This window comes from Geotrypetes seraphini, chromosome 8 (genome assembly GCF_902459505.1).
Source record: "Geotrypetes seraphini chromosome 8, aGeoSer1.1, whole genome shotgun sequence".
Classification (NCBI taxonomy): domain Eukaryota; kingdom Metazoa; phylum Chordata; class Amphibia; order Gymnophiona; family Dermophiidae; genus Geotrypetes; species Geotrypetes seraphini.
The window spans coordinates 97,844,387-97,860,560 of record NC_047091.1 but is presented as its reverse complement, the minus strand read 5'-3'; the positions used below and the strand labels follow the sequence as shown (position 1 = coordinate 97,860,560).

At 45.4% G+C, this 16,174-nt stretch overlaps 1 protein-coding gene across 4 annotated transcripts in view; it reads right to left on the bottom strand.

The window, feature by feature from the left end:
• INSR (insulin receptor) overlaps positions 1–16,174 on the bottom strand; it is a 328,183-nt gene that overhangs the window by 53,703 nt on the left and 258,306 nt on the right. For all 4 annotated transcript variants that reach the window (XM_033956911.1, XM_033956913.1, XM_033956912.1 and 1 more), the window contains exon 10: positions 8,627–8,825. In XM_033956911.1, coding sequence (XP_033812802.1) covers positions 8,627–8,825 — 199 coding nt within the window. The remainder of the gene's footprint in view (positions 1–8,626; positions 8,826–16,174) is intronic.

The window sequence follows — 16,174 nt, the reverse complement described above, 5'->3', positions numbered from 1 at the left end:
AAAAACCCACAGCAGGAAAGAAAGGGAAGGACTGGCAGGTGAGCCAGATGCTAGAAGCGGGGGGGGGGGGGGGGAAGAAAGAGGGAAAAAAGCTAGATGGGGTTGAAAAGAAGAGACACACTGGTATGGAAGAGGAAGATAGGGGAAATCTGGACACAGGAAGGTAACAGAAAGAGGGGAAATTATGTGCATGGGGCATAGGGACAGAGACATAAAGGGGACATGCCATGGGGATGGTATATGGACACAGGGGGGGGGCAATGGCAGATACATATGGGAGATATTAGAAATGGGGAAAATAGGAGCACAGAAGCGAGATGGTTTGTGGGGATGGGACAGGGACCGAGCTCGCAGGCTCCAGTGGCTTGCACAAATTACAATGTAACGTGCCATGAAAATAAGAGAGAGGAAGGTAGATAGATAGGCCACGCGAGAGAAGCTGAAGGGTGGTAGAAAGGAACAGATGGTAAAGGAGGGAGGGAAGGGTGGTGGTGGAAAGGAATAGGACAGACATTGAAGGAGGGTGGAGAGGAACAGACCCCGAAGGGAAATGTGGAAGACAGAATGGGAAGAAGACAGATGCCAGACTAGGGGGGAACGGAGGGAAGAAGATGGGTGCTAGACCAATTGGGGGGGGGGGGGGTTAAGGGAGAGGCACAGTAACAGCAAATGGAAGACGCAGAGAGAAGACACACAGTGGATGGAAGGAATTCAATGAGAAGATGTGGAAAGCAGAAACCAGACAACAAAGGTAGAAAAAAAAATTATATTTATTTATTTATTTTTTGCTTTAGGATAAAATAGTATATTAGTTGTGTTGATAAAAATTTATAAACAAAGCCCTGCCAGCTGAACATCTCTTTCTCTAGTTCAGCAGCAGGAACTTTGATTTATAAGAAAGGAATAAGCTAAATATTACAGTACTAAGGCTTATATGGATGCAGCGGGGACGGTGACGGGGCGGTGAATGGGATGGCAGTGGCGGTGACGGGGCGGTGAAAGGGATGGCGGTGACGGTGACGGGGCGGTGAAGGGAACGGCGGTGACGGGGCGGTGCAGAGGATGGTGGGCCGGTGACGGGGCGGTGACGGGGACAGATTTTTTCCCCGTGTCATTCTCTACTGTGCACCCAGAGCTGAAAGGGCATTTTTGGAGGAGTGGTTAGGGCGGGATGAGGGAGGGATTTCAGCATACCTAGACTTAGTCATCCTGCAGGGATAATCAAATGTTTGACAAGACCTGCTTAGGAGAGTTAGACAATGTAAAGACAGATATAAGTGCCCAAAAGGTATCGAAGTAACCAGATAATCACTGCTGAGGCAAAGTAAAGACCCACACACACTCCCCCCAGTGTTCACTGACCCCATTGCACCCCCACAAAGTTCAGAATAAAAACATACATACCTGCCTCTGGAACATCAGCACCTGGCATAGGAAAGCCTAGTAGAGCTGCACAGAGGTGGCTTAAATAGTCTGGGGTGAAGGCTAGTGAACTATAGAGAAGAGGACCCAGGCCCATAAGCCACTCTGACCACTACATTCATGGTGGAAAATGTGAGCCCACCCAAAAAAACCCAAACCCTACTGTACTGCCATATAAGTGGCACCTGCAGCTATAAAGGCTATTGAGGTTGTAGAGAGGTGGGTATAGTGGCTTTTGGGGAGCTCACAATAACCTATAAGGGAGTTTTGGTGAGATGTTTATGTGGTACCCTTTTTGTGAAGTTCACAATAGTGCCCTGTAAGGTACCCCACTGCTCTGTTGCCATATCTGGATGGCCAGTCCACCACAATACTGCCCCCCCCATGTCCAAAATGTCTTTTTCTGGCCGTTTGGGATTTGGACCAATTTTTGGTCAAGAATGTGGTATAAAGATAGACGTAGTGGCAGTCTGGACTATCAAATGCCTGGATCTACAGATAGACGATTTTCGAAAAACGGAATAGTTAGATGCACTTTTCGAGAATGGACATTTTACCAGTGCTGATTTAGACGGTTCTTTTGATTATGGCCCTCTGGGCGTTCAGAAGGACTGAACATGGTGCCATGTTTCAGTATGACCACCTGCATCAAGAGTCACAGCAATTTGAATGGTTTTAAACACAAGTGTCTGTTGTTGGGGCCAGGGGTTAAATGATCATCAAAAGGGAATTATAAGTATAAATGCTTTCTCTGCTAAGCTCGCCAAAGAAGTTTAGTGTATCACTTAACCCCTAAGAACATAAGAATAGCCTTAATGGGTCAGATCAATGGTCCATCTAGCCCAGTATCCCATCTTTGTGGAGGCCAATCTAAGTCACAAGTACCTAGCAAAAACCCAAATAGTAGCAGCTTTCCATGCTACCGTCCCATGTCCGTCTCAACAGCAGACTCTGGACTTTTCCTCCAGGAACTTGTCCAAACCTTTTTTAAAACCAGCTATATTAATCACTCTTACCACATCCTCTGGCAATGTGTTCCAGAGCTTAACTATTCTCCAAGCGGAAAAAATATTTCCTCCTATTGGTTTTAACAGTATTACTCTATAACTTCATCGAGTGTCCCCTAATCTTTGTAAATCTTGATGCAGTTTAAAAAAAAAACAAAATAAAAAAAAAACGATCCAGATGCAGGTGGTTGCACCGAAACATGGCAGGCACCATGTTGAGTCCTTCTGAACTCTGTTTTCAGCATTTGTTTTACATGGTCCTGTTGGGCTTATTTTTAAAAATCTTTTTCTTATAATAAACTTTGCATTTGTTAGATTTTCTGTTTCTACTTTTTGCTGGTCTTCCCATACTTCCTTTTCTTCTGTATTCTTTCACAGGGGATATTTTCTCTCCTTTTTGGTTTTTGCCCCCAATAATGAAGGAACAGTTTTATTTTTAATTGTCTATTGAATGACTATTTCAAAATACTGCAGAGTACAGTGCTATATTATAATTATCAGGGACCGGTGCACAAAGCAATGAAATACTTGGTCAGGCTTCAACAAAACACATTAGGAGCATTCAGTCTTTGTTAAAGCATTTCCAATTATGGATCATTAATTAGCAAGTTTGTTTCAGTCTCAGAGAAATCAATAATCAAGTTTCATGTTTATTAGTTTCTTGGTATACCATCTATCAGGAATGCCAATTAGGTGCAATTGAAAAATCAGCTGCATGTCTCAGATCCAGGTTCAGCCCCATCGCCTCTCAGTGGCAGGGCAGGAGGGAGAAATCATTCTCCACCTAAAAGAAACGCTCAAACACAGTTTTTATCCCCTTTCTGAAATGCCAAAGCAATGACAGAGGTAAGACATTCCACAGTGCCAGGCCTTGCACAGAAAGCATAGATTTGTGGTTCCCCGTAAGCCTCACAGCCGCTAATGACGGAATTTCTAATCTCAAACTATCTGAGGACTGTAGATGACGCGAAGGACAATGCCAATGAAAAAGAGAGCTGGCACTTGACGGACAATTATGCTGAAACAGCTATGCTATTCTTGTACTTTTTCTTATTTATCACAATGCCTGATTTTCTTGTATCACATGTTACACATGTTTTATCTAAGAGAATAGGAATGAAGGAGTTCTTTTTGGTGCTGGTTTATTTTTAAGCACAGTAATTCACTATAATGACTCCAGATACCTGAGCTCAGGTTATACTTTTACTGAATTCTTTTTCTTTTTTTTCTCCACTTTTAAGATTTGGAGATAACTGAACATGAGTTGAATTATCAGTAGGATGTTTTATGATTTTTTTTTCCCAGTGATTGGCTATTCCTTCCTGCTTTCTATAATTTTTGAGCTTGGAATAGGACTGTCTTGGATGAGCACAACTTATTTGGTCTCCGCACGTCTATCAAGGTCAACAATTTTTGTGGAACATAGCTTCCAGTGGATGGGAAGTGCTACATTATTATGACTTTCTTTGTACAAGTTTTCAGGAATCAGTACTTCATTCCCAATGATAAGATGTGCAACTGCTTCCAGTTCAGTGCTACAAAGTCTGCATTTATCTGTTTAACTGGTTTTTCCCTACACTGGCCATGAATCATGTTGTCTGTAGTCTATTCTCATTGTTGCAATTATCAATCTCCTATCTTTAGGCTGAAATTCATTATTTTTGTGTCAAGTTTTGATCTCCTTATAATTGATGACGTGACTATTTTCTGCTAGATTTGTGCTTTAGCCCTTTATTTGTCCTTGTTTGCTATTTCTTTATAAAGAGTCTTTTTTTTCCTCTCGTTTCTTTCTTTCTAGTTGTCAGAATGCTTGTCCAAGTTTCAGAACAAAATCAGGCTCTCACTACATGTTTTTTAATGTCTCTTAAACAGAAGGAATGAAGGCGTAAACACTATAAATCTCTCAAAACACTCCATTAGTTGAGCACATCACATTAATTTAGGAGTAGAAACGAGCAATCTTATACCTCAGAAGGAAAAAGTCTCAGATATTCATAATCTTCTACTCTTTACTGCTTATTGTATCTGAACATCGGCATAAAAAAAAACTTCCTTTAACCCTTTCAGGACCAAGGGACATATTTGTCCCATAACTTTAAAATCCTATAAATTTTGATTGGGATAGTCTACAGTTCTAAATTTGATATGTACGGATTCCATATGATACTACCTTTATGTAAACAAACTGGTTCCGACATTCATTCATTAGCGTCGTTGCCAGATTGACGAGAAGATTCACTTGCCACACTGTCCATAAGCCAGAAGTGTGATTTTTTTAAATAAAAATAATGATATTTCACAAAAAAAATCAATTTTTTGGCATCTGCAAGCCCTTTTTACCATAAAAATGTCGTCAAAACCACAAAAATTGGCCTACGATCCTTATGGTCCTGAAAGGGTTAAAGCAAAATTGGAGGTTTAATAGCGAACCATTGGAAAAGCAATTTAGCCCTAACTTACAACGCTTGGCTTACTCGCCTATTGTCATTGGGTAAAATGGAGCTGGCTGTAGCCAAGGGTCATGCTAAGTATGGGTCTTCAGATTCTACCTGGAAGAAATTGGGTGATATATTGCAGGATATTTCCCAGTTATAAGTTCTTTTCCTACCATGCTTATTGCTCAGGGCGGGGGTTGGTGGGGGGGCGTTGAGTTACTGGGATTTATGGGGTTGATTCCGCTGTCTTGGGGGGAGGAGGTATTGGGGAGTTGTTGGGATATTGATGGATGACTTGTCTTTCCGACACTTAAACATAAGAACATAACAATTGCCACTGCTGAGTCAGACCAGTGGTCCATCATGCCCAGCAGTCCGCTCACGCAGCGGCCCTCTGGTCTACGACCAGCACCCTAACTGAGACTAGCCCTACTTGCTGTTTCCTATGTTATGTTTTCTTGCTAATTATTGTTAGAAGATGTGTTGTATATTTTTATTTGAAAATTAATAAAAAATGTAAAAAATAAAAAAAACATTGGAGGTCCTTACTAGTCCCAATAATTAGAATAGATACTCTGGAAAAACTTTTATAACCATTTAAAATCAATAGAAATTGGTGCTTATCTCTTGAAACAAGGGTCTTCCTCTGACAATGGCTAGCGTTTTGTAGTATATAAACCACTGCATCAATGCTTAAGGACCATATCAGACTAGCACTTCTCCTTTGAACACTGATGCAGTTTCAACAGGAAAGATTTTGCAGCCCACTTGCTTATGTTAATTTTAGTTCTTTTTTTACACTGTTAGTCCTACAAACAGATTTAAGCAGTTTAAAATGTACAATATTTAAATTAAAAGAAAGAAACAGACACCAATAATGGATAGGATAAATCCAATCATAAAAAAATTAAACAAGAATTTTAAAATCTTTTTGAAAAAACTATGGGCTCCTTTTACAATTTAACATGGAATATATCACATTTTTATGTACAAAAAGAATCTCTGCTTGGAGATGTGGATCAATACACTACAAATGAAGAACACACATAAAACACCCATATGGTCACAGAGGTCCACTTTCATTAACATGAGAGAGGTTCTACTTCTTATTTCATTGCCTGCCACACTAAACCACATATGACTCGAATCTTCCCCTCAAGTCTTGCACCATTTTCACCTTCATCTCAAACAGTATTTTGTTCTATAGTTTCATAGTTTATTAAAATTTGATTAAACGCTTTACATAGAATTCTGCTTACCAAGACTATGTCCTCATTCTTCAGATCTGCCTCAAAAGACAACTTGTGCAACATGCAGCAGGATTTCCAACTCCTTTAATTTTCAAACACTCCCAGCTGTTGTTTGCACTCCTCTGGTCCTTTTTCACTATCACTACAGTTCACTCAGACTCCAAAAAGTTGATTTTTAGCCTTGAGCTGAGCATCTAACTTAGCTGGGAATTTTTTGCCAGCAAAGCTGCGACTGAAAATAGGCTTAATAGCCAGCAAAATCTTTAAGCTTGCTATTAATGTGTGGCAACTAGGTTGGTTCTGCCTCCACCTCTCAGGCAAAACCTAGTATCTGACAAAATTGTTAAAATTGAATTTGAGATGGTTTGGTAAGTACTTGTTTTTGCCTCATGCAGTGACGCATAGAAGTTGAACAAAAACAGTTCAGCTTAGAATGCACTGGGAAGGAGGCCTAAGACTCCAGTTGGCTCAGGTGCCTAAGGCCCCTCCTACGGGAGGGGCCTTACACACCTGAGACAATCAGAGCCTTAGGCCCCTCCTCAGTGTATCCCAGAATGCACTGGGAAGGGGAAAGCCTGTCATTTTGGAAGAGGCGGGCCTGCTGGCCAGGGGGAGTGGGCATTCCTCTTGCTGGCCAGGTAGATACGGGAGGGGGTTTGGAAGGTTGTTGGGGGATGTTGGTGTATGAGGGAATGTTGGGGTGTGTTGGGCAATGTCGGGTGAGTATCAGGGAGGTGTTGTGGAGTGTCGGGTGGGTGTTGGAGAATGTCGGGTGGGTGTTGGGGAGTGTTGAGGGTTTGAGGGATCGATGGGGCAAAGGTAGGAGGGTGTGGGCATCCCTCATGCCAGGGACTTCAAGGGGGGGTTCAGGGGTGGCATTGAGAGGGATTGTGAATCCCTCCTGCTGCGGACAATGATGAGTGGGAGTGCAGGTTTGGCAGTGGGATGAATTGCGCATCCCTCCTGCCGGTCAAGTTTACAGGGCGGGGGGGCGGTGCTTCCTGCCGCAGCCTCTCAGCTGATAGGGTCAGGGGGATTCACTTGCGGCGATCAGCTGATAGGAAGGGATCATGCACGAGTCTCTAACCGGCGCCTGTGAACTGAGATTAAAAATAAAACTAATTATTAAAACCTAAAGCTTAAAAATTAACAAATAGTTCTCTTGCTGTGGCTAGGATTTATTATTTTAATTTCTTGACATGTTTTGATCATGGCAATAGGTAAGTTCTACTGTACTGATACTTATGTTGGAAGGATAGAACCATATCATCTTTTACAATCTTGAATTCTGAATATTTGGCAGTACATGGCAAGTGAGCTGGGAAACTCTCTCATTGTTGCACTATACCTAGGAGGGATATTTTTTATCCCTTTATTATATCTAGATAGCTGCCCAAGGAAGCAAAAATCAGAGTACATTAAGAAAGTGCCTTGAAAGATCTGAGTGGAAAAAGAAAATCCTCTTTTTTGAACTGCATGAAAAGTTGCCTGACCATTATAAAATTTACCACTAATACAGGTAGTTTTCGACTTATGACCTATCCAAGTTACGACTGTTCGACTTTACGATGTGACTTCCGCTCTCCGAAGAAAGAAAATGTTGTTAACAGATTGCTTTAAGATGATTAAAATATCATTACCCAGTCTAATATTCTTTCCTTAATTTAACATAGGCCGACTTACATCCTGATCCACTTACGACCTAGCAGTTGGAACCAATTGCGGTTGTAAGTTGACAACTAACTGTACTCTCTTATTAGAAATATTTCTACTAGCAGAGGAGGTAATGGAATAGCTTATGTTATTTTCAATATATGCAGCCACTTTTATTTCAAAGTACATTATCCCAAACCTTTCCTTTCAGCAATGGCAACTATGAAGGACCTATGCTGAAAGCAGTCCGGTACACTGCACCCTCATATTGGGAGGGTGGCCAAGCAAACAGCAAACGTAGAGTTGAAAATTGAGTGCATATGTGCTTTTTTACTCCCCTGACCCAATAAGCTTGTCAGGAATTCTTCGCTTTAACCCAGCTGAAATTACTCGGGCTGTGGAAGCCCATGAATACTTTTAGCTGGATAAAACTGCAAACTGTACTACAAAAGTCTCCCTTTCAAAATCTGCTATACCAGTATAATCAAAGAACCTCAATTCTCTCATCTCTTACCCTATTCATAATTCTGTTCTCCTCAAACTACTATAATTAGTATATTCATTCTGTAACTCAAAATATTGTAAGTCGCCTTAAACCTGTTTAGGGACAGCGTGACTCAGAAATACCAGATTAGATTAGATTAGATCTGCAATTTATATGTAGATAGACAAAGAACATGTAGAGGAAAAAAAAGACCTCAGAAAATTTGCTCCAAAGAAGCTAAACATACAGAGGGGCATAATAAAAAAAAAAAACGTCTAAGTCCCCTTTTGGCCTAAGGTCTTAAATGTAGAAGCAGCACAGCACCACCTGACACAATCCTAGTATATGAACAAATATGAAACCACATGTCTTTACCTGGAAATGAAAACTTCGTTGTGGATGTAATTCTCAAAGGCTTTCCTGAAAGCAGATTCCTCCTGCTCCTTCAAGATCTGGGACTCTGTTTTCGGGCAGGAGCAACAGTCTGCAGAGCTATCCTCAGTCACATTCGGATGTGGCTTTGGCGGCTCATCCACATCTGGTGGGGACCACGTCCTTGAAGGCAATTTCAAGCCTGTCCAGAAAAAAAATGTTATTTTCACAATATGAATTCTATGTCTGTGCTGTCACAAGACACAGGCAGGTGTTTGGTTTACCTCATGTGTGAGTGAAGGGAGTGTATATTTTCAGTGGCAGCTTTGGCAGGCATTTTCATATTCCTGACAGCTTTGTATTTCTAAAGGTTCCAGCTACAGTATAAAGAAGTATATGTTTTGAAGGTGGTCTACATATTTATGATTTTATACTGGTCAATATTCAAGACAACTGAACCAGTCAAAAACAGCTTTTGACCGGTTAAATCACTTGTTTGGGACTATCTGCTGATTTTCAGTGGTATTTAACTGGTTATTGCTGCTGAAAACACAAGGCAACAAAAAAATATTTTTCGGAATCATCTAACAACACAGCACATTTTTCTAAATCAGTTTTTCACGCTGATTTCAGATCTGTTATTAGTTTTTTTTCAGTCACGTAAACTTTTAAAGTTATGACTAATGTTAGTTTATAGCGTTTTAGCATATAAGGTTTTAAGAATTGCAGAATCAACTTAAAGAAATGTTGCAGTATCTTCAGTCCAAAGTCAAATTATATTGGACTGTGTCACTTAGCAACCAATATTTCTTCAAAAATGCTTAGAGTATGATTTGTTTTTGTGAGTTGTGTCTGGATTGTCATGGCACAACATCCAGCAGTAGTCGGCCATCATACTCTCATTCCAGAAACCTTCGTAGTGACGCTCCATTAACTGAATGTCCTGGTGAAAACATTATCCTTGCTCGTCCCTCACCATACCAAGATTTTCTGCCAAAAAGTCAAGATGCAAGTGCAAAAAGTATATTTTTTATGTGAAATCTGTTTTTATTAAGCAACAACCAAATCACAACGACACAGCAGGGCAAAAACATTTCAAACAGAGAAAACAGAGCTCCCTACCCCCAAGAGGACTGGACTCTGATGTCCTCTTAGGTTACATAGTAGCCCAACCCCCCCCTACCCCCCCAAAAACCCCCCGCCCATCACCCCCCCCAACCCCACCCCCCCACATCAGACAGGCGGAATAGAATATGCATGTAGGCTATTCAAGATACGACTGCGCATCCGGGGAGACAAACTGTCCAAATAAGGAGTCCAAATGTGCACAAAGTCTCTGCTCCGGCGGCGAGAGGAAGAAGCCAGGAGGGCCTCCCATCCAAAAAGGGCATGTAATTTATTCCGCCAATACCAAAAGGAGGGAGGAACCTCCGCCAGCCAAAAATTCAAGATACATTTTTTCCCCAAAATATAACATTTGCTCAAAAACAATTTCTCTGCAGATGTGTACACAGAAAACAAGGAAAAATGAGCAAATAACATATGATTAACAGAAACAGGAACAGAAACTCGCAAGAGACCCTGAAGAAAGGAAGCCAGGGCCCCCCAAAAGCTCTGAACACTCTCACATCCCCAAAGACCATGAAAATAAGAATTCACCTCCGAATGGCAGGTGAGACAATAAGGAGTATGGACACATCCCATATGGTAGGCCCGGCTCTGGGAAGCATAGGCTCTCAGCAAGGTCCGAAAATGGCATTCACGAAGTTCCGCACTGTGCACCAAAGCAGGGACCCCGCGAAGAGCCCGGAGCAAGAAGCCCGCTCCGAGTTCCCGCCCCAAATCCCTCTGCCAAGCCAACAGCACCAAGGAAAACTCCCGCGGTGGACCAAGCGCCCCAAGTTGTCTATGATACAAGGAAACCGAGATCCCAGATGCGGAATCCTCTCCCCCCTCCAAAAAATCTCGAAACCGAATCCCAAACTCCAAAGAAAGAGAGCTCCTAGGGAGAGACCGCACGTAATGGCTCAATTGACAATGAGCAAATGAAAGACCCAAGGGAGGCAGACCCCTACCCAACAATTCATCGCACGAAAAAAGCGTGCCGTCCTCCCGCATTAACTGAAAAAGATACTCAAACCCTTTAGCTCGCCAACGCCCAAAGAGAGAGGGGAAGAGACCCGGAGGGAAGGAGATATTGCCGGTCAAAGGCAGTAACACACTAACATGTGGATCCTGCCTCCAAAACGGCAGCAGCCGTCGCCAGACCTCCCAAAGGGGGCGAAACAAAATACTCCGCCGACAGAACACGGGCAGCAGCGCCAGCCTAGCATGCAATAATGAGAGAAGATGAAAAGGATAGTAATAATCGCGCTCCAGACCGAGATCAGTGTACAGATCCGTACCCATAACCCAGTCTCGGACGTGGCGCAACAAACACGCCTGGTTATAAAGAGCCATATCAGGCACCCCCAAGCCTCCCCGCCTCCAGGATCCCACCAAAAACTGCCACCGCAACTTAGGTCGCCGATCACCCCAAAAGAACTTGGATAATAAAGAAGACAGGGCCCGGATATCCTTACGCAAGAGATACAAAGGCAACGTTTGAAGTACATAAAGCCACTTAGGGAATAAAACCATCCGAAAAAGTTGCACCCTCCCCATCAAAGAAAGAGGCAAATTACGCCAGGCGGCCAACACAGAACCTGTAGTGGAAAGCAAACGAGCGATATTCAACCTATAAAGCTCCCGAACATCCATGGACAATTGAATTCCCAGATAGCGGAAGGAGGAATCCGCCCAATGCAGTGGAAAAGTCCCCCTCCAAGATTGCCGAAGATCCCCCGATGAAGCCAGGGCCTCCGATTTCCTCAAATTTAAGGTGAACCCGGAAAAATCCCCATATTCCCTAATACTCTCCAAAAGGGTGGACAGAGAGCGTTGCGGGTTAGTCAAAAACACCAAAAGATCATCAGCAAAGGCCGCAATTTTAAAATGTGAAGCTCCCAACTGAAGGCCACTGATGTCCGCGTTGGCCTGAATCTCCCGAATCAGGGGATCTAAGGAAAGCACAAACAGCAGAGGCGACAGGGGACAGCCCTGACGGGTCCCCCTACAAATAGAAAAGGAGTCAGATGAGCCACCATTCACCGAAATCCGTGCCACCGGGTCACTATAGAGGGCCCAAAGAGCACCAAGAAAAAAGGGGCCAAACCCGTATGCCCTCAGCGTATCAAAGAGGAACCCCCACCGTACCCGGTCAAAGGCCTTTTCGGCATCAAAGCTCACCAGCACCGCGGGGGCTCCATCCACTCCGGATTTCTCCAGAGCCAGCAAGATACGGCGAAGGTTCTTAGAAACAGGCCGATCCCGTACAAACCCCACCTGCTGTTCTGAGATTAGGGAGGGTAGCACACGGGCCAACCGATTCGCCAGCACCTTAGCCATTAGTTTAGTCTCAAAATTAAGCAGGGATATGGGTCTATAGGAGTCCGGCAAGGTCGGGTCCCGACCCGGCTTAGGAAGAACAACGATCTGCGCCGAGTTCAAATATCGGGGCAAAAACCCCTTAGCCACATTCAAATTAAAGATTTCCGACAACAACGGAGCTATCTCAGCCACCAACAACTTATAAAATTCGCCCCGGTAGCCATCCGGCCCCGGAGATTTGCCCAACGGGCTGGCACGGATCGCCCACTCCACCTCCTCCGCTCGCACAGGGCACTCCAACAGGTCGGAGTCAGCTGCACTGAGTTGAGGTAAATCCAAGCTATCCAAATAGACCCCCCCTGCTAGAAAATCCGGGCCAGGCGAAGCATACAAGTCAGCGAAAAAGTCCTTCAGAATTCGACCAATGTCCTCAGTCTTATGGTGAAGCACTCCCCTCGCATCTCGCAGAGCGGTTACACCCGCGGATCCCCGATACGAGCGAGCTAAACTCGCCAACATCCTGCTACTCTTGTTGGCGAACCGAAAAAGTTGAAATTGATAATGCTCCCTATGCCGTTGAGCCCCCCTGTGCAGGAGCTCATTCAAAACCTGTTGTGCTTCCAAAAGCCGCTTTTTAAGCGTCAACGTAGCGGCACTGGCGAAGCGCCGCCGCAAAGCCTGAACCCTCGCTTCCCAAGTAAGAATCTCTCTCTGACGCGCCTTAGCCTCAAAAGAGACAAACGACATGATTTCTCCCCTCAGCACGGCCTTCGCAGCCTCCCAATAAAGAATCGGATCCTCCCTATGTTGCTTGTTGGCAGTCTGGAAATCCCCCCATTTAGCCAACAAAAAGTCATGAAAGCGAACATTACGATATAAATGACAGGGAAACCGCCAGGAGGCACCCCCCACCCTCGGTGAACCCCAAAGCCAACGCAGGCCCACCCAAGCGTGGTCCGAGATCTCAATGGGGCCCAACATGGCTTCCTGAACCGCCGGGAGAAGGTCCCTGGACAAAAGAATATAATCAATGCGAGAAAGCGTCCCATGGGCACGAGACAGATGGGAATAGTCCCGCTCCACCGGATGAAGAACCCTCCAAACATCCAACAAATTCAAAGAGGAAATCAGCATGCCAGCCCCCGTGCAAGCCCGCAGAGACTCTCGTCCCACGGAAGAAGACCGATCCAACCGCGGATCCGGGACCTCATTGAAGTCGCCCCCAAGGAGCACCGGAATATCACCAAACCGTAACAAAAGGTTACGCAACTTCCGAAAAAACCTGGCAGAGGGATTGTTAGGAGCATATAGATTACAAAGCAATAAGGGTTTATTGTTAAGAGAGACCGAGGCAATAAGATACCGCCCCTCAGGATCCCGAAGTACCTTGTGAGTTTGTAGGCGCAGACCCTTGCGAAAAAGTATCACCACCCCACCCTTACCCCCCAGAGCCGGAGCCTCCAAATGCGTGCCCACCCACCAAGAGCAGAGCTTAGCATGCTCCACAGATGTCAACCGGGTCTCCTGGAGAAAAGCAATGGATGCCCTCCTGCGATTCAAGGCTTGCAATATTTTATACCGTTTAATCGGTGAATGTATCCCCCCCACATTCCAAGATATCAAATTATGTTCCAGGAAAGACTAGAAAAAGAGCCAAAAGCAGATACAGAATATCCCATCTAAAAAGGCCAGAGGAGCGTCCCAGCCACCACCCCTCTAACCACTCACTCAAAATGCACCACCTATCACCCACCTGTCCAACCCAAAAGAGATCCCCAGCTCCACCCAAACCCCCCACCCCCCCTGTTCCCACCCCAACAGCCCCCTTCCCCCCCCAAAACCCACACCAAACCAAGTACCGCACCCCAATTGGTGCTACTTCCAGGAAGCAGGCACGCCCACTGCAGGTCCCACATTAATCCCTTCAGCCCCCATACCCACCCTGAAACTAACAAACCAAGGGCTGCCACCGAAGAAGAGCCAGAGTAGATAAACCCCCCTGACAAGGAATACCGCAGCCAGCACCTCAACCCTCCAACAAGTAAACAGAACCCCCGACAACCCCCCCTCCTGACAAGCATCCATACTCACCTCATCCACACCGCCATGACCAACCCAGACCCTCAGTCATACAAAGTAACCTCCCAAAGACGCCCCTTAGACAGACCCCCCACAATCCAAACCACAGCCACTCCAACCCCCCGCCTCTGCCTCAGGTCACAAAGCACGCAGACCTCCCCACACACACACACTCACACTCATAGCAAAGATGAACACATTCCGAGTGCAGGAAACCCAACACATGAAATAAAGGAAAAACAATAACAATGTTCAGGCCGAGGAGCAAAATCAGCAGAAGCCCTCCACATCCCTGGGGGAAGGCCCTCGATGAAATCTCCGCAGCTCTCTCCAAATCGAGATCCGCAGCATCCAGCTCCCAACGGGGACAGCTCCACCACAGACGCCCAGCCGCAGATCACGACGCCACCTCCGGGAACTTCTCCTCCACAAACTGCCGAGCCGCCTCTGGAGTATCAAAATGGTGCGGTCTACCGGAATGCAGCACCCGCAACCGAGCAGGATATTGAAGAGAGAAAGGAATACTGCGCCGGACTAGACTGGAACACAAAGGAGAAAACTTGCGTCGAGCCTGCGAAACCTCCGCCGAGTAATCCTGGAAACAGAGGACCGGCTTGTTGTTATAGAGCAGCTTCTTCCCCTGTCGCAGGGCCCGGAGAACCGCAAGTTTAAGTCGATAGTTGAGCAGGCGGCAGATAACCACCCGCGGGCGCTCCACTCCATCTCACCGGGATCCCAAACGATGCGCCCGCTCAATATAGAGGGGACCCAATTGCTGCGGAAGGGCCAAGGACTCCATCAGCCACTTCTCCAGGAAGTCCCCCAGATCCGCGTCCCCCAGCGACTCCGGCAAGCCCACGAACCTCAAATTATTGCGGCGGGACCGGTTCTCAAGATCCTCCACCTTGGCCCGGAGCGCTGCCAGAGAGGTAGACTGACCCTCCTGTTCCTGGGAGATCCTCTGCACCGCGTCCTCAGCAGCACTGACTCTCTGCTGGGTCTCCCGAACCTCTGAAGTCAGGGCTGCAAATTTTTGATCCAGCGTATCCAGCTTGTCTAAAATGCGCTGGAGCTTAGCTCCCAGCGTGCCCTCCAGCGCGGCCTGCACCTCGGCAGTTACCTCCGCGACCCATAGAGAGCTGGGGGTCTCAGGCGCCTCCGGCGATGTAGGTGCCACGTGCGCCGCCATCTTTAGCTCCGGCGGCTTTCGGCGCTCACGGTCCGCCTTGCCCGAACGCGCGGCCATCCCACGGACCGCCTCCAGATCACACCCGAGACGCCCGATCTCACTCTCCTGCACGCCGACCCCGGGGCTGAGATTTTCAACGCCGTTTATTAAGTTGTCTGCAGCGGGCGCGCCGGAGCCACGAGCTTGTCCTGCTCACAGCCCCATGCTTCCGCCGGAAGTCCTCATCAAAGTATATTTTTAATGACATGCAACAGCCAAGTTTCTGATATGAATCAAGGAGATTCTGAACTCCTTCTTTATTTGAAGGGGACTTATGGTTGCCCAGAAAATTTTTCACTAACCACTTGAATGCCTGCCAAGCTTCAAGCACAGCTGCTGAGTGATTGCTTAAAATCTTCATTCTGCATAACAGACTTGATCTTTGGGCCTATAAATATCCCTTCCTTCATTTTTGCAGTGCTGATTTTGGGGAAATTTCTTAACGAGATATTGACAACCTGGCGAGTTTGCTTTACCAGGCTCTTCATCAACCCCAGCTTGATATGAAAAGGTGGAAGAAATATTTTATGAAGATAATTAATAATAATAATAATTTATTTTTTTGTATACTGCTATACCAAAAGTTTGAAGCGGTTCACAAGAGAATACATACAGTCAGTCAATAAAATACATGATAAGGATCCACCAATGGCATAAATTTCACACTGCTTGTCCCTGGGTTATAGGTATCCCTCAGCTGCCAGAAACGTTTGACATAATGTTCAGCTATAGATCTACTATCCCACAAGCACAGGAAACAGCAGCATTTAGTGAATCCTCCTTGCATTCCCATTAGCATGCCAATGACCTTCAGA